Below are 23,840 nucleotides of genomic sequence, written 5' to 3'. Positions count from 1 at the left end.
CAAGAGCTTTTTTGTACAAGATAAAGAGTCTGCAATGTGCATGCTAATCCGCTTCAAAGTCAGCAAATTGCATCGCAATGTGCAAGCATCAGGTATACCGGTGACTTTGGACTATGCATTTATCAGAACAGCGGCTAAATCAAGCCTGACACTTGGGCGTGTGTGCCGCAGAGCCGCCCAGAAGAAATGGTGATGTAGCATACATATACAAAAAGCCTGCACCTTGCTTTATTCAAATGGGCATCAATACACGTCCTGCCTCGAGAATCCCATTGACTGACGGGGCTGAAAAACAATGGCTGTGTGGAAAGAAGCGGCACTTGCAGATATTTCAGCTTAGTAATGTGTTTGTTTAAGCGCAGACGCCGCTTGGGATGGAGAGGATGGATGGAGTCAGGGCTGGGGAGGGATTGGAGGGAGGGCAGAAGGGCTGAATAATGGTACACATCCAGGCGCAGGAATGCATAAGTGGGCACATAGCGCTCCCCGGGAAAACCGCTACACAAGCATTTCGTCCTCGATGCGGCCATATGTTTTATAGCGCTTTCAGTTTGCTATGCCCAGCCCTGCTTCCTTTCCGGGAGAATATGCCCAGTTAGCTTAAGCAGTATTGATTTTTTTTTTTCCAGACGTGGTGTGGGAAGGTTGAGGACAGCAGTGGAGGAAAGGCATAAGAGGGGAGAGTCTCATTGGATATTAGGGGGACTATTTTTTCTGCAAACCAACAGCAAATTTAAGGCTTGAAAGCAAAAAAGGATGCCACTTTCAGAGGTTAAACACTGCTCACTACAGCAAGTTAGGCAGCCCGGGTTGCTGAGGGGGAGGTTAGGAGATTGGGTAAGGGTAGAGAAGGGGGGGGGAGACAAGTGAGTCTGCTGAGAGTTGGAGATTAAACAATGCAAATAAGGCAATGGATTACTTTTTGGAGTTTGTTGAAGAACAAATAAGTGTAGGAGTTTTCAGGGGGAATGAGACGTGTGCACTCAGCTCAGACTGATGAGACTTCACTGCATCAGAAGTCAGGCTGGAACTAATGACTGTAGTACATATACATATTGATGGGAATTAGGCACTCAAGAAAGATCCATTTATTTTATAGAGTAAGCAATATAAGAGGTGAGAGCAAATATATGAGTCATTATTTTAATCCAGGTTGTTATTTAGGTTGTTTTTGTTCCACTTTGCTGAATTTGCAGAACTTTTCTCGAGGATCACGAAGCAAGCTCAACATACCCAGACTGAATTATCACTTATAATCCAGAGGAGGAGTGGTTTTATGCGCTCTCTTTCTGTATTTTCTAATTGTACTAATTTGTTCATATCATGGGCGTCACTTATTGTACAGCACAGTGAAAGCCCCTGTCAACCCTCTGCAGGTCCGTACTAAAAGACAACCAATAGAGACCAGTTGACATTGCTGTCTCTCTCCTCTGCTCTCTGTCTGCAACAACGTATCATGTGTCTTTATCAGACACTAAATCAACCTAACAGACTTCGGCATTTGTCAGCCATGAACAAGAAGAGTTAAATGTGTGAGTCTGTGACAGAGGGCAGAGCAGAGAGACACACAGCAGCAGGATGAAGCACACCTTGAGCAGCAAATGTAGAAAATCCAACACCTTACTGCTTTGTTCTCTTTATCAGCATTCTCTCTCTTTTCAGATCATGTCTACATCAATTGAACACTACTTCTCGCTCTCTTGTTTTGCTTGCAGCGGCTTCAGGTTGAAAATGTGAGTGTCAATTTGTTCTTGTTTTAATACTATCAAATGTAAAAAGTAACAGATTGTATTGTTTTAAATCATGTGGTTAAGAGTCAAAGGATTTTCTTATATATAATACTCGAATAGAACATCATCAAGCATTAATCAGTGTAAATATGGCACTCAGTGACGGCTGAATGAATCCACTTTTGAAAAAGCTTTACACAATGAATCATTAATTGAGGTCCAAGACTGATAATTTGATGAAACTTCTTTCTGAGTTAACTTTAATTTTGTTGTCAGAACAGGATTTAATATTGCAGTCCACAAAGTGTACTACAGTCTTTGTGATTCCACTTAGCCTCACTCTCTCTTATCATCCAGTGGTTAAAGTTGCAGAAGCGCAATGTTCAAGGACACAGAAAAAGGTACGGCTGAAATACAAAGCAAGATTTGAAAACTTCAACCTTGCTCCTTTTTTATTTCTGCACGCTCTCCATCTTTCATGCCCACTCTGGAACATTTTGTTTTCAAATCTGAACAGTAGGAGGAGAAAAAGCCCAAACTGGGAGCAAATGCGCTTTAAGAATTTCTTTTGTATTGGATTTCATAGCGGTCTAAATGCTGTGACAGAAGCCTTTTCACCCTGGTAAGAGTCAAATCCTGAAGGAAAGACTATGTCTCTATGGAAATGTCGGATGTGGCATCCTGGCAGATTTCTTTCATGGAACAATCTTCGCCAAAACTGTTAGATTTCTATTTTATCTGCATTATAAGGTCTGCACGTCACGTATATCCGTTTTAGAGTGGTTTCATTATTGAAATGGGTAAACATGGGGGAGAACATCACAGTGAAACTGCAGGATTTCATTGTTACATGAAGTAGTCAGCACATTAGTTACCTGCCATCTTTATTGCTGTCCAGTAACTGGAAAATGCCGCTCACTGTGCTGTTCTGACGTCTGAGACCTGAAAGAGAAAACATTTCCAGGTTAATACGGTAACATTACCTGATATTTTTGGGAAACAATGTTCTAGCTAGCCATATTTTAAACACAATGAGTCATGCTTCCAAAGAGGTAATATTTTTATAATCACAAAGCTGTGTTGGATTTGCTCTTTAATCACCAATCACAGATATAAACAGGAATCCATCTGAAGGCAAACTGAGAGGCAGGCATGGAGGAAAAAGGACAGAGCTGGAGTTGGATTTAAAAACGTGGGGAGTGGAGGGGGTATAGTGGGGGGTGGTGGGGGTGTGGAGGGTTTTGGGCAATCAGGCAATGAGTCAGTCACGCTGCGCAAGAACATTTGGTTTCCCTGTAGGAAAAAAAAAACCCAGCATGTCAGAGTCCAGAATGCAATCAGGAGGCTTTGTGCTGCAGCGGCTGCTATGACAGCGATTTCCCTCTTCTCCATTCAGATGAAAAGGGGGAAGCAAAAACTTCCCCAGCACCCCCTTTTTAGCAAAGAGCATGTGACCCCGGCTGATTCGTTTTTGTGAATTGGAAGTGGGAGGGAGAGGAAGTTCTCTTTAGCGTCTCCCACATCATCAGCCAAACGGGGAATGTAAAGGGGGCAAACTGATTGGCCCCTAAGTCTGGGGAAAAGCACTTTACATAATGCTAATTTCACATCCGCTGCAATTACCTTCCCGTGCTAATTACAGAAAAGCTAATTGTGAAATTAGCATTTTTTTTTGCCAGTGTACAGTAAAGTGCTTATGTCGCTTGGTCCCTAAATGCAGCCTTGCCAAAATGAACCCTAATTCTATATTTACTAAAGCATGATGCTTTTTAGGTTTAAGTTTATCAGGATGCAAAAATGTACACGACTAGAAATGGAGAATGTTTATGGAGAAGCCAGATCCCTCGCCTCTGTTGCAGCCTCTGCTCAACCGAGGGGAGAAACACGCTTTTGCTAATATTCCTCTGCTCTACACACAGCATCTGTCATATTAGTGGCCTATTCTTCTGTTTGAACTGCGCTCTATTCCCAACCTAGTGCTTGACATTCTCAACCCATCCTCTAGTTGCTTTGTCTCGCAAAGAAAAAAAGAAAGTAAAAAGAAAAAAATAAGAAAAAAATGAGTGCACAGCAGAGGAAGAGAAATGGTCTCATCCCTCCCCTCTACTGCAGAGCTGTAGCTATGAAAAACAACCATAAGGAGGATGGATGGAGGGGAGGAGAGGAAGGAGAAAAGATGGAGAGAAGGTGCAGGGAGGGGGAGGAGGAGGGGGGGTTGTGTGGTAAAAGGTAAGAGGAAGAGTGGGGAAGAATGTGGAAAATAAGTGAAGAGAGAGAGAGAGAGGAGGCTGAAGACAGTGGCTCTTTAGGCCGATGGCACATACAGGGGGGCTAGGTTTACTAATGGACACCATCACTCATCCGCCCATGTTGCCCTGGCGATAGCGCGGCACACTCGTAAAATAAGCGAGGCACAAAGAGAACAGAGGAAATGGAACATATCAGCAGGAGGCTGCAGATCTACAGAGTATGTTATCCACACGGAGCTTTTCTTTGTTATTGTAGGCTCTTCACTCCAAAGCTAACAAAACACACATTCTGCTCTCTTTTTTAGACTCTCTTCAGCAATATCTCCAGGAAGGAAATTGCCCCATTCCGAGGGGGGGGGGGGGGACACTTTGAGATGGAGATGTATCAAAAGGCTGCAGGTGTCGCATTGAACTTTTACTTTACAGAGAAGTGGAGAAATGTAAATCTAAAGACGGAATCTGCAAATAAGCATTTTAACCCTAAAGGGCGCAGCAGATGGTGTGGATTTACAGCATTAGAGTGATTCAGATTCTGCGTCAACATTGCAGCACAATAAAATAAAAAAAAACACTGAAATACAGGTTTGGATCTGCTCTGAAGTTCGTTAGGGTTGATATCTCAAGTTGCCTCATTCTCAGCGATCTTCACAGGGTTCCAGCCTGGTGAATTCTGCATTAATTGTTACAACAAGAAATCTGATCAGAGAAACCCATCAGGTAGATTCACATTTCTGTTTTTACAGTGTTTGCCTATCGTTGTCCTTGCTTCACCTCTCTCCTTCGCTGGGTTTAGTGGTATAAAGTAGTTACTAGGGATGCACTTAAAGAGGATCAATACGCAACTGCTGCCAACAACGACATAAAGGTTGACAACTTTAAACAGGACATTTCCCCAGCTTTAGATCCAACAGACTGGTGGGAATTGCTAGTACGCTATGTTTGCAGACCAGCAACATCAGAGCCATCTGGACTTTTCTGTCGCTGGACTGATTATGACCCGGTTTGCACTCCTGGCTGACACCTGACTGAATACACACGTTTATTTTTTGAATGGTGACTTCACATGTGGTGGTATGATGTTATGTGGCTCCAGCGTATCTGAAAGCCATCATTTTTGACGACACTGTAAGGATGTAGGTCCTAACAAATGGAGTTCGCCACAGACTCTGTTATCTTTTGTTGCTATCCACAGGTTTAGCTCTAGCCATAGGCGTGGTTTTGGCTCAAATTGTTGCGTAGGTTTGTCGTATTGTTGCAGCCTCAAAGAGCTTACACACAACGTGACTTTCATCAACTTCTTCTGCGTATGCTTTACATCAAAATTCAAAATGTGTCGAAACATCAAGTTTTAATGTTTAGGCTCTGACTTTATCCTACTACCCACCACTGTGGCAATTTTTTGACTAAACAACAGCTATTTAGTCAAGGGGGTTTCTCTGTACGATGCAAATCAAAGTATTGCATCACCCACAGCGCCCCCACAGGAGGGGGGATTCATTACAATGAAAATAGTTGATTCCAGGATTATCTGAATCAAAATCCAATTGGGAAAAGACATATATCAATGCATTGATTCATCAATTATTTTTACTCAGCCCTCAAATTTACAGTGAAGCTGGGGCACCGTTGGCCTAGCAGTCTGAGTGCACCCCCCATGCACAGAGGCTATAGCCCTAGTCGCAGAGGTCACAAGGTTTGATTCAAGCCTTGACAATTTCCTGCCTGTCCTCCCCCACTCTCCTATCCCCGCATTTCCTGTCTATTAAAGGCAAAAACTCCAAGAAATATAACTTAAAAAAAAGAAAAATGTACAGTGAAGCTGAGACTCAACAGTAACAGATGAATGGGCGCTCCTGGTGGGGATGTTATGACCAACCAAAGACAGGTTTCATTTTGCATATTTTACATAATTTGGGGAGTGGGAAGGGTGACTTTCGTTTCACTTTTAATTTGGAAACATGGTTGCTTTTAACTTTGCTAACTGGATTGTAAACATTGTGATGAAAGTCTTTACTGGAAGTCGTTTATTGCGGCTAACTAGCAACGCCAGAATGTCCAGAAAGTTGACCATTGCTGTTCTCTGATGACAACTGATGGGTTCTAAATTTATTATTATGGGAGCTTTTTGCATTACATTTTTTTTTTTTTTTTTACCAAATGAGTTAATGTGGTTCTTTAGTTATGCATCAAATTTTTATGGTCAGTCTAAAAGTACCATCTTTGAAGAAAAGGGGGGATTTTGCTGCAGTTCTGTATGGTTTAATTATGCACAAGATTCAAAGAGAGGATGAAGAACCTGCTTCACCACTGTTGAAAATGTATAAATAAATGTGACTGACAATGTCTTATCATTCTGCATGAATCAGACTCCTCCAAATACAGTGAAATCCAGATGCAAACATGAGTCAACATGATGAAATGATGTTGAAATTGTGGGGTGAAAACGCATCATTTCCAAAAATCAAAAGGACAGTGAATCCCTCTCATACTTTGTGCAGCGTATTTTAGAAAACAAAACAACATAAAAACTCAATTTAAATGTCTTCAGGGATAAACCCAGGCTAGTTTGACTGCTGAGGGCCTCCTGAAATCTCAGCACGTTTAATTTATGCCATTTGGTGCCTCGCTGCACTCATGTACCTTTGGAAAACAGGAGTAGTAGAGAGACGGTCGGCTGCAGAAATCAGGTCAACCACTGGATTAATGATGAACTTGAGGAAATCCCCTCAAACTGTGGGTGAACCCAGAGCCAGGATAGCTTTGCATATTTGGACGCACCATTAAAGAGACATTAAATGCAGTTTGCGTCTACATGAGGGGGATCATATCAAATAAACATCATCTGAGGAGGAGGAGAACTCCATCTGAACCCAGAGCTTATTCAGGTTGGCAAAAAGAGGGGATGTTTTTGAAACAAGCACGCATGATCAGCGTCCTTTCTTACTGGCCGGGAGAAGCAAAGTCTTTGTTATTCAATTAGGGTTTAAACAGAACTCCCAGCATGCCTGGCACAAGAAGAGGAAAATGAATATCTGGAGTTGGCTAAATCTGATTATTTGAATGTTTAAGTAACGGGAACAAGCTTCTCCAAAAAAGAGACTCCTGTAAAAGCATGTGCACAAAAAGATGAATGCTAAATAAAATGTTGCTACTCACACAATAAAAACATCATCCAATATCTCAAAGTCCTGCAATTATTACACCTTGGAGTTTTCCCAATAACCTGGCTCTTTAAAACTTCTCAATAACTGTGCCTGAAGCCCAGGAGACGAGTTTGAGCGACAGCAGCACTGAAGGGAATCACTGTTAAATTCTAGTTTGCAGGCTCAGCTGTATGTTCTTCAAGCGTTTCATTCCTATCTCCAGACATGCTATTGACAGGTCATAAAGGCAGCATCAAGGCATTAATGTCGGGATGTTCCTATATTTAATTGAGCGATATTTGTCCCCGTGGGTCTCCAGTAGTTTTAGGGTAAATGTTTTGAGGTTTAACAAACAATGTAGAAGGACAAAGAAAGTACAGGTTAGAAGCATGTTCATACAAGTAAAAGGTGAAAAGAGGGGATCAAAAGTAAATGAGTCTTGTCTTTTGATCCACTGGATTAATATTTGATTGACAGGTCATGATCCCAAAATTGGATGAATGGAATTAGATGTAAAAAAAAAGGTTGGAATGTGAGGAGCTTTCATTTTGTGTTGATTTTGGCGCCTCCTGTGGACAAAATAGAAAAATACATCTTTTTTGATAATCCTGCATTTGTAGTACTATCTTAAGGAAAATCTCTACCTTCTCTTTTCTGTTCACAGCTCTCTTTTCATTACTCAAGCACCACTAGTCCCACTCTGTCCAATCTCTTACATGCAGCAGCTTTAGGAGCTAGCCTAGCTGAACTAGCGACATTGACAGGAAGTGGAGGTCATTCTGGCTATTTTTACTCCTTGGCTTTTAACCTAGCATGAGAGTTGTGTGGTCTCTGTCTCTTTTATTTGCTATTATACATTTTATAGTGTTTTTAGGTACTTTTAAAGTGTCTTATGTATTTTATCTTGATCATGTTATTGTAATATTTATTTTCTTTACAGTGTTTTATGTTCTGTGTGTTATAACCAAGCGGCAACCTCCGGCTGCAAGAATTGAAGCCAATGTTGAAGTGTTAAAAACTGCAGTTCATTGTGTGTCCACTTGAGGCTGGCTCCAGAAGTACCGGAAAGCACATAGACACCAATTTAAAAAAAGACGATCTTTACAGCAGAAATAAACATGTTTACAGCCTGGTTCAAAAAACGAGTGTAGTCTGGATAGCTCATTTCTCGATTGGCACACACTGTACGAGGCGTGAATTTTTTCATAACGCGGCAATTTCAAAGATATGAAGGTTACAAGTTTTCCATTATGAGAGGCACAGCTGCCTTGATTGACAGGCGGGAACACAGTAGCTGTTGGCGAGGAAGCTCAAAGCCCACCTCTTTACCTCACACTAGCTAGACAGCAGTTATGCTGACATCAGCATTTCCAATGTGGCTGCTTCAAAACTGCGTTTCAAAAACAGATGGGTGACATCACGAATACTATGACATTTATTATACAGTCTGGTACAGCACTTGTTTTTAAAATGTGCTGTATAAATAAAGTGGATTGTATTGGATTGGAAGAATTTGAGGAAGATAAACAGACATTTCTAATCCATTTAATGTATCCATGTGAGGGGCGGGAAAAAAATGGATATACTATCACAAAAACAAATTTTGCAATTCTTTGCTGTATTGGTATTTTCTATAGCCCTCAGCCAAACTGAAAAACAAAATTCAATTAAACATAACATCTTTATAGAGCAAAAAAAAAGTACCTCCTTGATGATTGCTTTTATTATACAAACGTTGTTTTGCTGTTTGAAATTTTTAACTTCAATAATGAAATGAAATAATATCAGAAAGCTGTGCCTCGCCTTCACTAACAAACACACTGGGAGTTACAGTGTTTGTAGACGTTTGCTTGTTAATGAAAATTTCAGTGTTACTCATCATGTGTCGTTTAAAGGCAGAAAAACGTCCAGATAAGAAGCCTCTAAAACTTTCATTCAGCTTCACAACACAATGTCTACCCACACACACACACACACACACACACACACACACACACTCATAAACTGTCATTAGAAGTGCATAATAAAAGCCTGGATGGATCGCCAACATGGACAGGACATGCCAACACGAGCACGGAAATGAAAATTGATGGTTGTTAAGGCACGAAGATGAGCAGTAATGGAAGTAAAGGATGACAGCCTTGAGAACATGGGGGGGGCCTGTGATGACTAGCAAAGGTCAGCTCGCACGGCGGGGAGCATGATGGATGCATGCTCGGAGGAGCCGGGAAAAGTCAAATGACCTTTATTGCAATCAAAACTTTCACTTGAGGGACAGACTGACACAAGACGGACAATCAATTGGTGGTGGTTCAGAGTGGATTGTGAGAAACATGACAGTTAAGGGGGGAAACTGGGAAATAATTTGCTGTTTTTCTTGTGTATGTACAATGAAATTGCAGAGTTCATGTTTTCAAGAAAAAGGAAGTGACCCTGATGAAATAAAAGTAGAACAGGATTGTCAGTTTGTGTGTAAGGTGTGTGTTTTCGCCAATCTACTGCTTCCAACGCACGCCAGTAACGATTCTAAATCCTTACGGACCTCAGTGCAAAAAAAAACACAGAACGTTTCCTATCCAGCCCCACAACTTTCTCTGTGCATTCTCACACACACGTCTGAACGTCACTTTAAATGCCGAGCCAGCTAGTGCTAGGAGCGATAAGGGAATTTTGCCTGTGAGTCATATAAGAAACGTCTGTGTGAAGGTTTGAGCGACGTAGAAAAGAAGAGCTGTGGGACTGCAATATGCTGCAGCTCAGCACTCCTCTCCTGGTCCATTTATTTCCACAGCGCAGGCAGCTGTGTTTAACCCTTCCAGCTGTTTCTGATGTTCCCCCATTTGTCATCCTGAACGCGTGGCCCGCGGTGCGAAGGTCAATTTACTTTAGTATAACGTAAGGCAGAGCTGAGATAAAACGAAGGCTGCCCTATGGTGGCTGTAACAATAAGATAACTACTTTGAGAATTGCTTTGAATGGAGTCAAAGCAAATCATGGCAGGGTAAAGGTGGCTGGACACTTACTGCTGTCGCCCGCTTCCAGCGCCTTCAATGTTTGCTCTTTGAGTCTGTCTGCTTCATGTTTCCTCCTCCGGTGCTCCTCTAGTTTGATCTGTAGGTCCTCGGCTACCTGCTGGAGATCACGGAGCTGAGCCTGAAGAGAAATGATGTTGAAGAACAATCAGTATTGACTTTTTTGTTCAAGAGCATAAAATATCTCAACAATGATGCAGAAAACTTGGGTCAGATCTACAGAAGCATTCACTGCAGAAATAAAAATCCCACCAAACTGATTTCATTCTGTTCAGCATTTAAATTTCTCCTGATGTCTAAAACGCCAAATAAATAATACTGGATGACACTGAATAGTCAGAGCATGTTTGCTTCTTTATGCCTGGTTTATACTTCTGTGAAAAATCTATGCTATAGCACACACCATAGGTTTGCATAGCTTCAGGAAGCCTGACGTGCATCTCTTAAAAAATGTAACAACGCAAATCATAAGCCCTGTGATTGGTCCGCTTGGTGGCAACAACTTTAAGCCGTCTGCACTGACTCAGCTGTCGTATATTCTGTTTCTTTTCTTTTCTTCCTTTAAGTTATTGCACTGTGATCAAATGCTGCTCAACTTGTGTTAGCCTCAACAGCGACATAACATGCTTCAGTTCAGTCACTTTGGTTTCCTGTGAACAACAAGTGGAGAACGTTTCAGGACTGGAACTGGCAGACAGAAATTAAGCTACAAACTAGCATTTAGGCTAATATGACAGAGCGTTGCAGACACTCCAATGCACGAGTATGTAGTGCTCATGACACCATAGGCCACTACGGCATAGAGTCAATGCAAGAGTCTAAGTCAGGCCTAAAGTGGCCTTCAATAAGGATTCATAGGTGGCAGTATCTTGTTAATTCAGTAAATAATAGCAAATTTGTTATTTTTCAGTTAAGTATTTATCCGCTCCTGAGATAATAATCCAATAATAATTCAGAAAAACAGAGGCCTTTTTCATTCTCAAGTGAATGCAACATGCCCTATATGGATCTTGATGAATCCCTCAAAGAATGAACTGAAGGATTTTAATCTAACACTTTAGTTCAGGGGTGTCAAACATACAGCCCACCAGAGGTTCCAATCCAGCCAGCGGCACAACTTTGCAAAGTGAAAAAATTACAGAGAAGACATTAACTGCAATTTTTCAATAAAAGTCACTACTATTTCAGATTTGTCCTCTGGGTGTTGTATAAAATCATAGTGCTGACAGAACAGTGCTCTGGGACTTTTTTCTAAAAGCGATAAAATAGATGACTTGCTGTTTGCATAATCCGGTTGAGATTTATAAAGACTTTTTAGAGCACTCTAAGATGATCCACTAACTACTAACACTAGCACTACACCCCTGCATACAACACTGTCCAGCAAGGAAACTGTTCATGCTGGAGCTGAGGGGTCCATAATAATCAGCTTTACCTTCTTCATTATTATAATCTCTGTTCTTTTGCTGTTAACATTACAGTCTGTGTCAGGTGAATGGGTAACCTGTGTGCTCGGTGTGTTCTCAGCAGGTTTCAGGGCTTAACGAGTAAAATATTATAAAACACAACAGCTGTTTTTGTTCGAAGATAGTTCATTAAATGTGTTTCAGAGTGTACTTGTATTTTTTTGCACTAGAACAAAGGGAAAAAATTTGAGTTGTCCGTCAGCATGTTAGCATCGGCAATGTGAGCATGTTAGCTAGCTGATATTGGCATTTAGCTCAAAGCGCTGTGAGGAATACAGCATAAAGTGATAAACTCATAGACTTACATGTTATATATATATGAAATGTTATATATACATTTATATAACACTTTTTTAATCAAAGGTTTTATGTACTACCATGAATACAGCCACTGAAAAGAGGAGTTACAACCTAAGAGGTGTTTAAAGAAAGTAATAGTGCCATAATGATACCAGTAGATTGCAAGAATTCAATTTCCCTCTGATCTTATCTTCTTCCATTACCTTCCCTTTCTTTTTCACCCATATATCTACCTCCTCTAGCACACCACAGCCTGCTTGTGTATTTTCTAAAACTTGTACTCGACTATTTAAATCACTTGCGTCAGGAGGTGCTGCTGTCACGCCAAAAACGACAGCTTTTGACAACCAAGCCTAACCTATCATCACTCTCAGTAATGGACCAATTAATATGAAAGCAGGAGTGCCTTGTGTGTGTGTGTGTGTGTGTGTGTGTGTGTGTGTGTGTGTGTGTGTGTGTGTGTGTGTGTGTGTGTGTGTGTGTGTGTGTGTGTGTGTGTGTGTGTGTGAGTGTGTGTGTGTGTGTGTTTGTGTGTGTATGTGTGTGTGTCAATACTGCCTCATCTCTCCTCAGAGACTCTCATAAAGCAGTGATGGATTCTGCTCGATGCGGACAGGGATGACTACCTTTCTGGGGCACGCCGCTTGCTTAGCCACCTTCGGTTTGCTGCAGTGATTTATGGACTTCATTTTCAGAGTACGAGAACATATTTACTTATGAATAACACCCAGAACATTTCCCAAAATATATTACAAGAAAAAACAAACTGTAATGAAAAGCAAGACCAAGTGGAGGAAATATGGTTTCTTCCGTGGAAGGAACTGAAAGGTGTGGTGAATCTGGTAATATATTCCATACTCCAGTCAGGATGAATGAAAATGTGAAATATAAATGTGTGCTGAGTCAGAGGAGAGAGTTTGAAACGTCCTCATCTTGTTAGGGATGCACCGTTACATCAGTTCAGTATCGATTTTGCTTTTGGAAACAAAAAACTTTGGATTTCTGATTTTGATAACTGATTGTTTTGTTTCTACAATTTGTGTGTTTAACTCTTACATAACTGTATCCATGTTTTGAAAAGCTTTTGAATGGGCTGTGTAAGAATAGAAAATTACTTCCTTCCTGTTATTGAAGGACAGGCTAAAGAGGCGTTTGAAGGATGTACTATTTCAAAAACATTATCTTTTTGAAGTGAATGGAGGGAGTAGACAGTTGTTTTGTAAATTTGAATGATTTAATTTGTGCTCATTTAAAGATAGTGAACACTGATGTTATTACAGTGAAGGCTAACTTGGGCCCATTGTCCGATTCTGGGGATTAATATGGAGCTATTATTGTTGCAAAACTATTTGTACCTGGTAAAATTACCCACGAATGCATACAAGGATTCAAGATGGTTGTAATGCTCGCGCAGGTTGTGATCAGTAGCTAGTCACGTGTAGACAGACAACTAATTAAGATGCCGCCTCAGTTGTAAGTAATGACTTTTGTGTGTTTTAAGGTCTTGGAGCAAATACACTGGACTTTTAAGACACTAATAACTAAGTATACATTTGCAAATTGGTCTAAAATATACAGATCTGTGTACAAGCTTGTGGATTCATGTAAATATTTCCGTATTTGCAGATCTGTTTACGTATTTGTGAATATGTGTATGCATTTGTGGATCAGTTCACAAATATTTCTGGATGTATGTACACAATTCTGATTCTTCGTACGCATTTGTGGATAGTTTTACACAGTTACAAATAGTTTAGCAACAATAATAGCTCCATAGATTATTAATAACGAAAATAAAATAAGCTACAACAATCACTTTAAAAGAAAAACTATTGATATAGATAAATATATAAAGACACAGATATAGATATCATTTTAAGAATCAACTATTAGGTAAATTGTTATTTTCAACATTTGACTTGACATTAGCCATGATTTTCTCAATCAGTGTTAATTGGAATAGCATATCATGTTGTGTTCACACCAGACGTGAATAAAATCATTGTCATGAGTGAATTTAATTGAAGTCAAAGTAACTACAGGATTAGACAAGAGTTCTTGTCGGGCGAATGATGCAGATAGTGGCCGTTCTCCACAAATCATTTGCACTTGATGGCCAATCGGCATGGAGATCCTAAAGTGGCGTATGATGCGATGTCATCTGAAAAATGTACGACAAATTGATAATGTCTGTGTGCCGCTACTCGAACTGTACGACACCACCTGTTTATGTTTTTGTTTTGTACTTTGATTGAAACACGAATAAAAAGGAGCTTGCTTGGAGAAAAGTGAGCAAAGAGGTCAGATTTTCTGGTTGTTGTGAAAACCTTTGTCAGTTACTTGAATCCAGCAAGTGAGCACTGCCCAGATTAGCATAACTGGCCTCACATCTTTGGGTATTCATGTACACGAATAAAGCGAGCAGATAATTTTGTTCGTGTCAGGTGTGAACCCAATTTTACAGATTGAGCAGGACAATAACAGTACTCTTACATGTCGCCATTTTAAGGCGGAATATTTACAACCATGTTAGCCCGCACCTGCAATGTGTAACACACAGAAGTGTAAAGGTGGGGTGAAGTCGCTCCGCCTTTGATCATCACTGTGAGGCGGATTGGTGAGGAGACGCGGTGCCCTCGCTATGTTTTTTACCAGCCATGCTTCTCATGCTTCCTCAACGCTGTAATGTGATTTGAAGTCACACACTTGGACACCAATATTCCACAAATGGGGGTTACATGTGCAAGTACAGAGGTGTTCTGATTCTGTTGCAGAATTGCTATGTGTAAGAGGCAACAAAGTCCTATACTCTATACCAGTGATTTTCAACTACTGTGCCGTGGCACATTAGTGTGCCGTGACAGATCGCCAGGTGTGCCGTGGGACATTATCAAATTTCACTTAATTAGTCCAAAAAAATAATATTCATATACTGCAATAATTTGCGTCTGTGCCTGAAGTGTAGTGACTGGGGGAATAATTAAATACTTGTCCATGTACTGACCTGTGCTACCAACCCACTGGGTTGCAATAAAGAACACTTATGACCTTGTTAATTTAAGACAATATAATTAATGATGCACGCGTGAGGTGTATGTGACAAGATGTAGGCGTTGGATAAATATTCAAAAATGAAAACTCCAAACAGGGCCCTCGACAAAATTCTAACCTGGATGAAGAGCGTATTATGGGTGGTTGAACAGGCAACTTTTATGAGAAAAAATTACAACGGTGACTGCGAGAGCTCTCAAAGCTAGCTACTTAGTATCTGAACTCATAGCCAAATCAAAAAAGCCACACACTGTGGTAGAGACATTAATACTACCTGCAAAAGCCATTGTAAATAAGATGCTTTGCCCTGACACAGTCAAAGAAGTAGCTAAAGATCCTCCCTCAGATAAACACATTCATATATTGAGAGACTAAATGTGTCATTTTGTAAAACTTTTGGTTGGTAGTGTTACTCAGGATTTTTTTAATGTATGAAATGTGCCTTGGCTCAAAAAAGGTTGAAAAACACTGCTCTATACTGTAACCCTGATGGAGATCAAACAAAGAAAGAAGGGAGAACTACATTTAAAAATGTATGCACACAATTCCTTCTATAAACTATAGGATCCAAGTGGTAATATAATAGAGGGATAATCAAAACTCCTGTAGGAAGATTTTATTGAATAGCATTCATAGGTAATTATCAGCGTTCTTACTCCTGCCTGATCTGGAGCACACACTGCTGACTTCCTTTCTTTCCACAAAGGTTTCTAATTTGATTTTCTAAGTTTCCTAGCATCCTGTTTCTTTGACAGCACATTCTTCTGTAACCCCTGAACCTCGCAGGGAGTTCACTTTTCAGTCATTGTGTTAGGTTTCCGAGACGAGGCCCCCGAGGTAACCCTGCCGTATCAACAAAGACACGCTGAGAGGATGTGCGGCGGAGCTAGGGGGGGTGCCGGGTGACGCTTCAGCCTCGATCTGCCAATCAGCTGCCACAGAAAAGAACATGAGAGAGAAAAAAAGGAGTACAGAAAAAGAAGAGAAAAGAAGAGTGCAAGGTGCATCCTCAGAGACCATCGGCTGGCAAAACAGACTGTGTGAGAGCGCGTGTGCGACGGAAAGTGGCCTTCACTCAGAGAGAATCTCAAATAAGTGGCATCTTTTTAACTGTATCTTCCAATACAGACAACTTGCGACACCTTTTCTTCCAGAAATGGTGTTTTAAAGTGCTTCGTAATACCTTGAAATAAAGTAATTTCACACATAATCAATCAGAAATATAAAGGATTGAGTGCAGCCATAAGAAAGTTAGAGAACTTTAAAATATGCAGAAGTACTTTTTAGCTTCCAATAAACCCTGAGAGTCTTAAGTATATGTTGTGAAATGGCCATGACTGCATGTTGAACTAATGCACGAAAAATTCTCTTTCTACATGCAACATGAAGTGTGTGAGCAAGCCTTGACCACCAAACAGTGCAGCTGGGGCAACTTGTGTTTCCTAAGTGAAGATAATGAGACCACTGAAGCAGTAAATATAACTTACAAACATCTAAAGAGATCCTCAGCCGCCAATTTTACCGATTCAATTTGCACCAAACTCCAGGGCTGCAGCTTCTAATTTGGCCCCGTGCTTGTTGAACTAAGTGTGCAAATGGAGAACAGAGGAGAAACTGTGAAGTGGTTTCTGCTTATTTTGAAGCTCTGTGAAGGAGCGTGTTGATTCAAAATGGGTTTTCACACCCAGGTTGGAAAAATAAGATGATATTTATGAGTTAGAGATGACTAGAGACTCTAAATATTTAGACATGAGTCTTTATCTACTCTGAATATGATAAGAATTCAACCTCTGAACTAATCGGCTAACATCAGATGATGATATATGCTTTGCGTTGCTTTGTTTACAACCTAGTTAGCTAGCTGAGAAGTGACCACGTGTTTGGATCAAAGTGAAGCAACATTCACCCCTCCAGAAATGTCTGCAAAAAAAACCACTATAATTTCTTGTTTCATTACATCCCCTGTAAGAGCGCCCATTCATCTATTTCTGATGAGTCTCAGTTTCACTGTTAATAGCAAGTTTCACAGTATCTTCACTTTGGCTTATTTTGACGGTACGAGGCTGAAAAATAAATCAGTTTCCTTTCTTTTAACAGGTCATACGCATAGACTGTATAAAATATGGACATAGTATCTGTGACGTCACCCATCTGATTCTGAAGCGCTATTTTGAGGCAAATCGTTGGCAGCAGCCATATTGCTGCTGTCGAGCCATTGTGATGTAAAGAGGCGGGCTTTGAGCCTCCTAGCCAACAGCTACAGTGTTCCTGCCTGTCAATCAAGTCAGCTTCGCCTCTCATTGGAAGACTTGTAATCTCAATATCTTTCGAATTTGCAGTGTTAGAAAAAAATTCACCCCCCGTACAGTGTGTGCCGATTGAGAAATGAGCTATCCAGACTACACTCGTCTTTTGTACCAGGCTGTAAACATGTTTATTTCTGCTGTAAAGATCGGCTTTGAATTGGTGTATATGTGTCTTCTGGTACTTCCGGAGCCAGCCTCAAGTGGATCCCTGATGAACTGCAGTTTTTAACACTTCAACATTGGACTCATATTTTAAGACCGGAGGTTGCCACTTGGTCATACGTCAGCTGAAATAACAGCATCATGATGTTGATTTGTGAAATGTGAGCTTTGTAAAGACTTGTTTGTAGAGCTCAGGTCAGATGTGACATTTTTGGCACATTCCAGGAAGTCTGAAAATCTAAATGCTGATTGGTTGAGTTGGTTTTGTTTACTACTGGTCTATTTGCAGCACTTACATGCAGATATCTACTCATAGAAGATAAACATAGTATATTGTCCTCAGATTACCACCAATGGGAGGCAGGATGCCATTACAGCGGATTGAATTCTGTCTGCTTTGTTTGACATACAGGCAGTTTTTCTGCATACAACAAAGCCTGCTGATACGTGATTGGTCAACACTACTAGGACTACTCGTGCTAAAAACCAGAACACTTCCAATACTGAAATCTAGACCCTCATCAATTTAGCTCAGTCAGCAAAGAAGGCGCCCCATGTACAGAGTCTACAGTCCTCTACACCTCGGTTGTAGGTTTGACTGTTCGACTCTTGGCCCTTTGATGAATGCCTCCCCACTCTCTTGGCCCCTCAAAAAAAAGACATTATGTTGCCCTAATGCAAAAAATTACCAGAGATGAATTAAAACACTGCAATACAAAGGAGTTAGCAGCTGTAAAAAAGGCTAAGCGGCTTGTCTAAGAACACAGCACGCTGAAGCTGGTGCTGGAAACGACTGTATAGTAGCAGATGCCAGGAACATGTGTGGTCAAAACAATATCACAGAGCTCAAGCTGCTCATTTACAGCGATTCTTGCTGTACAACAAGTATAAAAGCAAATTAACCTCAATGTCCTCATCAATCAAAGTGTGTTAGCAAGCGAGCCAGGTAATAACACTGCAGAGACTGAGTGGCAGAGCACGCAGTCAGGGTGAAAAGTTAATTAAATCTACCGAGAATAACTCAAACAACATCTTTACACTGGAGGTAATAGGGAGACGCATGTATTGTGATAATTTCAGAGGCATTCAGGCTTCATTTGGAGGCTGCCTGGCCCAGGACAGTGGTATGAAATGACGATTTGAATATTGTAGGACTATGAGGTATCAGTGCACAATAAATTCTCTGAATGCAACTAAGAATACGTACGTAGATTCACCGTTCACTGCAACGTGTTTTGACAACAGGCTAGTATTTTACAAGGTGGATAAGAGGACGCACTTTTTCATTTACTCTGTAAAGAAATATGTTACAAGGGTGGAAGTTCACCATGACCGGCACCAAGTTAAACCTGAGCGGAAGCCTGTTACTTACATATTACCTAGCTGTGTTAAATACTTGATTCTGATTGTTCAAAACCCCATAACAACAGTGATTCATTCACCTTGTCTAACATTACCTTCAATGGGAGTGTTCAGTTTAATGTGATTTATAAGGAATTAGCAGGCTAATGTTTAAGCGGAGGGTTCTTGTTCACCCTGTCAGGATTCTAATTTGTATAATATGTTCACTGCACGTTATGTAAACATGTAAATAAGGAATTAGTACCTTGAATATTACTTGATTGCACAATGCATGAATGTATGGAGAACCAAACAGCTGTTCAAACATGATAGATTTGCTGAATATGACACTTTCCATAAGTAACCCATAAAGGGCGTTTCGTTTTGTTATGTTGGAACCCTCTTCTATAACCCATCATATCATTTATCTAACCATTTGCTTTGTGTAAAGTATATTTTGAAGTATTTCTATTGCAGAATTTTGGTTCATCAGACCTTTATATTGAGGGTGTTTTTGTTCCCTAACATTGTACAGTCACCTCTTCTCTAATAATGAGGATGCTAGTTAAAATATATCAATCAATCTACAGAGAGGAGTCTGGAACATTTCATCTCTGCCTGTTCATTTGATTCCCAAATGAAGTCAGTGATTAGAGTTGCTTTACAGTGTTAATATGAACTTAAGAATGTTGTGAAACGCGAAATAATGGAATTTTAAAAATGCAATTAAAAATGCAATTAATCACGATTAGTTATTGCAACTGCGATATATTATGGCACATCTGGAATAATCGTGATTAGTTATTGAACCTCTGCGATTAGTCGTGATTAGTTATTGAAACTCTGCGATTAATCGTGATTAGTTATTGAAACTGCGATTAATCGTGATCAGTTATTGAAACTCTGCGATTAATCGTGATTAGTAATTGAAACTGCGATTAATCGTGATTAGTTATTGAAACTCTGCGATTAATCGTGATTAGTTATTGAAACTGCGATTAGTCGTGATTAGTTATTGAACCTCTGCGATAAGTTGTCATTAGTTATTGAACCTCTGCGATAAGTTGTCATTAGTTATTGAACCTCTGCGATTAATCGTGATTAGTTATTGAAACTCTGCGATTAATCGTGATTAGTTATTGAAACTCTGCGATTAATCGTGATTAGTTATTGAACCTCTACGATTAATCGTGATTAGTTATTGAACCTCTACGATTAATCGTGATTAGTTATTGAACCTCTGCGATTAATCGTGATTAGTTATTGAAACTCTGCGATTAATCGTGATTAGTTATTGAACCTATATGATTAATCATGATTAGTTATTAAACTTATGCGATTAATCGTGATTAGTTATTGACCCGCTGCGGTTAATCATGATTAGTTATTAAACCTATGCAATTAATCGTGAGTAGTTTTTGGATCTATGCGATTAATCGTGAGTAGTTTTTGGATCTATGCGATTAATCGTGAGTAGTTTTTGGATCTATGCGATTAATCGTAATTAGTTATTAAGCCTATGCGATTAATCGTGATTAGTTATTGAACCTATGCGATTAATCTTGGTTTCAGAAATGAATCTTTTGATTGTTTTGGCTTTTTTTAAGTAAAAAGTCTGTGACTTCTAAGTACTCTTTGGCTGACCCTTAATGTCCAGGTGGGTCAACAGTTTGAGCACAAGCTAACATTAGATCAGCTCTTTTCTGAGTTTGAATCGCTTCAGTGTTTATTATTCAGGTTTGTTTTTTCAAGCACTTAATCATCTGCATATGTCTCCTACTCTTGAAAACAAGCTGCATTTCACCTGCGAGTAAATAAATGTCAGACTAAGTGACGTTGTTGCTATTTTTGCTGTTTTATCGACTATAGAGTAAACATGTATAAAATGTATCATTCTATTTCAATTGTTTATGGTTCAGCTTTAACAAAGCCCCTCCAGACTGTAGACAAACCACTTAATGAACCTTCTGTACGCTTTGCTCAGGTGAAACTAAACCAGAAGTTTGAAAGCAGTGAAAAACAAACAGTTATTTTCTCACAACAGGAACAGGATAAAGGTTTTGGGGTAAAACCCTGATGACTCTCTCCTGTTCCTGTTGCACGCCACAGTGCTGTCGTTACTCCGGCAGAATACCATGTACCTGTTTCTCCCTCCAGAGCAGCACTCCCTCCTCAATCAGCTGCTGCTTGAGCTGCAAGCCCTCGTCCAAGGTCCTCATCTGGCCCTCCACATATGCTCTCTCCTGCTGCCCCAGATTCCTGCAGGAGAGCAAGCAAAGGCAGTAGATGCATAGTGCCCATCATTAAAAAACATCGTCCACCCCTGCTACGGCCGTATAGATGGTGCAATCCAGTTTTTTAAGGGCCCACAATGCAGCAGGAATCCAAATGGGAGAAATAGAAGAGTAAATAAGACGGGGGCTGATGCTCTGCGGCTGCACTAAATTGTTTTTGAAGTCTGGCAAACTCAATATGAGTTTGGACCTTGTGAAAACATAATGAGATATACTCTGCTTCTATGTGGTTTTGGGCTGAATTGCACTGAATAAAATAACAGAGGAATGTCAACAAAAGAGGAGGGTTACTGTATTAGAAGTTACATTTACACAGCAGGCTACTTTTCAGCATTGTCGTAGGGTCAATCTCGGAAAAGATGATAAATATGACCTGGCAGGAGCTTGCGTTCTCTCAAACATTTCTATTTACAGGCCGAACATCTATGCAGAATGTAATTTCTACCCTGTCGAGTGTATATTATCTGCATGAAAACACATCTGAAGAAGAAGAATCTACAGTATGAAGAGAAAATGTAATAAAGCAGTGTGTCAGATCTATCTCTATCATGATGAAGTCCTGGAAAACAATACTATGATGCACATACATTCAAAGTGAAAGGCTGAGCTGCATCAAGTTTTTAATCATAGTGACACCATGCCCCCTGGTGGCACAGAGAATGACTCACCATCACATGACTGCAAGAAGTTAACACTCAAACACACTGAAGCTGTGATAAATACCCACTACATCCAAGACGACCCAGATTTAGCTTTATTTTAACCGCTCAAAATTCTCTGTGTGATACCTTTCCAAAACAGACTGGGAACTGGTTGAATATTTATTTCCTCGTCCATGCGTGGGGCTCCAACAACATATTTTCAGACAAAATCTGCATGTGTTATTTTATAAATATTGAGTCTCAGTTTTGATTCAACTGACCAGCAAGTGTTCTGGCAGCGAGCGTGGCTGTTGTATTCATCTGAAGCATCGCAGCAATCTGGCACGGGACCCAGGAGGAACCGATCCAATGCACATAGAGGAGACAGAACAGAAGAAGATTAACAGCAAGGAGAGGTGAGCAATATGGTTTTGTTAAATGGTGAGATCTATTAATACTTTGGCAATGGAAAAAGAACACAGATTGAAGTTAGAAAAAAATACTCAACAAAGCCGCATTATGAGCATCAATGAAACATTAGTTTCCAGGTACTTTTAAGGTGTTATGTCATGCACTTTTGCTCCTAAAAAGTAGGGATTGGAGAGTCATTCCAGTCAAAAATGGTGGTGAACTAAATATATTTTGTGCAAAAACAACCCTTTTAATGCATCCTTATAGTTTGGTAGAATAATAATAATAATAATAATAATAATAATAATAATAATAATAATAATAATAATAATAATAATAACTGGTATTTATATATTGCCTTTCAAGAAACCCAAGGTCGCTTCACAGGGTCAGTTAGGGGGTCTGGGGGGTAGGTGGGGATAACAATATCTAACGGGGAAAGGCCTTAAGGAGAAGGTGCGTTTTGACGGCTTTCTTAAAGGTGTCCAGGGTTGGGGTGCTGCGGATGTGGGGGGGGGGGGGGTTCCACAGAGTGGGGGCTACCACACTGAATGCTCTGTCCCCAAAAGTCTGCAGCTCAGTCCGGGGGATGGAGAGGAGACCCAGGTCCGAAGGGGGGCAAAGGGCATGCAGGGATTCGTAGGTGAGGAGGAGGAGTTTATAGGTGATGCGGTACTTTCCAGGGAGCCAGTGGAGGTGAATGAGAGTGGGGGTGATGTGCTGCCAGGGCTTGGTGTGCGTGAGAACTCTGGCAACTGAGTTCTGCACGTACTGGCACCTGTCCAGGGCATTGCTGGGTACCCCAAACAGGACTCCATAATGGCCTTGTTATGATGTTTTTCTGTCAAACGGAAACAGAAAGGCAGCTAATAGTTCTTCTTGAAGGTTTCTCAATGCACATCACTGAGGGTCATCAACTAATCAATTCAATATCCATACAAAAAAAAAGGTACAAAGAAAAGAATAAGTGCAAGGCTACATGTTCTAGGATTTGTGCTAAGCTAGGCTAACAGGTGGTAGCTGTAGCTTTAAAATTAAATACTGAATTGTAGAAAAACTAATCTGATATATATAAGAAGTAGACTTAGCTTAAGTCAAAGTAAAGCCAATAAAGAGGTGCCTTTAACATACATTATTTTAAATGACCAGCAGAGGGCGACTCCACTGATTGTAAACCAGATTCATTCTATAAAACCAGATGAGAACATTACCCCACTTTTCAAACAAACAATTTCTTGCTTAAATAAACTTTGTTCATGTGTTTTTGAGGCTACATCTCTAGTCACAAGTCTTGTTCATTCCAGCATGAAGTTTATTTTGTAAATCTGATTGATGATAAAGCAGGGTATGCTTGTGTTGTGGCTGCCTGCACATGCCAACGTGCTACATTGGAAACCTGCACACAAGGAGATAGAGAGGCATTGTGTTCCCACTCTGTCTTTAAAAAATGGTCAATTCTAGCTCCAAAAAAACATGGATGTTGACGGCCAAAATGTTGAACTGGAGGATTAAAAACTGGGATAGATTTATGGATGAAGTCACAGTGGCACCAAGGGTTGATCTAGAGGGCTGGCTGGGGTGTCATGGGCCCTGCTTGACATCCGATTGGCCATCCCAGGTGCCAGCCCAAAAACCTTGAACTATGAATGATTATTTTCCTTGTCAGAGGCAGGACTTGTGCTAAAATCATGTATTTAGCCTGTTGCAACATGCT

At 40.4% G+C, this 23,840-nt stretch overlaps 2 protein-coding genes across 5 annotated transcripts in view; one reads left to right on the top strand and one right to left on the bottom strand.

Annotated features, from left to right (window-relative positions):
- Nucleotides 1-23,840, bottom strand: part of LOC117807546 (glucosidase 2 subunit beta-like) — a 182,967-nt gene that overhangs the window by 153,621 nt on the left and 5,506 nt on the right. For all 4 annotated transcript variants that reach the window (XM_034676870.1, XM_034676867.1, XM_034676868.1 and 1 more), the window contains 4 exons: nt 21,997-22,054; nt 20,922-21,039; nt 10,146-10,275; nt 2,606-2,672 (listed from right to left, as the gene is read on the bottom strand). In XM_034676870.1, the coding sequence (XP_034532761.1) occupies nt 2,606-2,672; nt 10,146-10,275; nt 20,922-21,039; nt 21,997-22,054 (373 nt within the window). The remainder of the gene's footprint in view (nt 1-2,605; nt 2,673-10,145; nt 10,276-20,921; nt 21,040-21,996; nt 22,055-23,840) is intronic.
- LOC117807548 (fatty acid-binding protein, intestinal-like) overlaps nt 22,116-23,840 on the top strand; it is a 45,220-nt gene continuing 43,495 nt past the window's right edge. Inside the window, exon 1 of the mRNA XM_034676874.1 lies at nt 22,116-22,131. The gene's annotated coding sequence lies outside the window, so the exon portion shown is untranslated. The remainder of the gene's footprint in view (nt 22,132-23,840) is intronic.

This window comes from Notolabrus celidotus, chromosome 23 (assembly GCF_009762535.1).
Source record: "Notolabrus celidotus isolate fNotCel1 chromosome 23, fNotCel1.pri, whole genome shotgun sequence".
Classification (NCBI taxonomy): domain Eukaryota; kingdom Metazoa; phylum Chordata; class Actinopteri; order Labriformes; family Labridae; genus Notolabrus; species Notolabrus celidotus.
The sequence above is the reverse complement of the archived record's forward strand: the minus strand, read 5'-3'. Positions and strand labels throughout refer to the sequence as shown.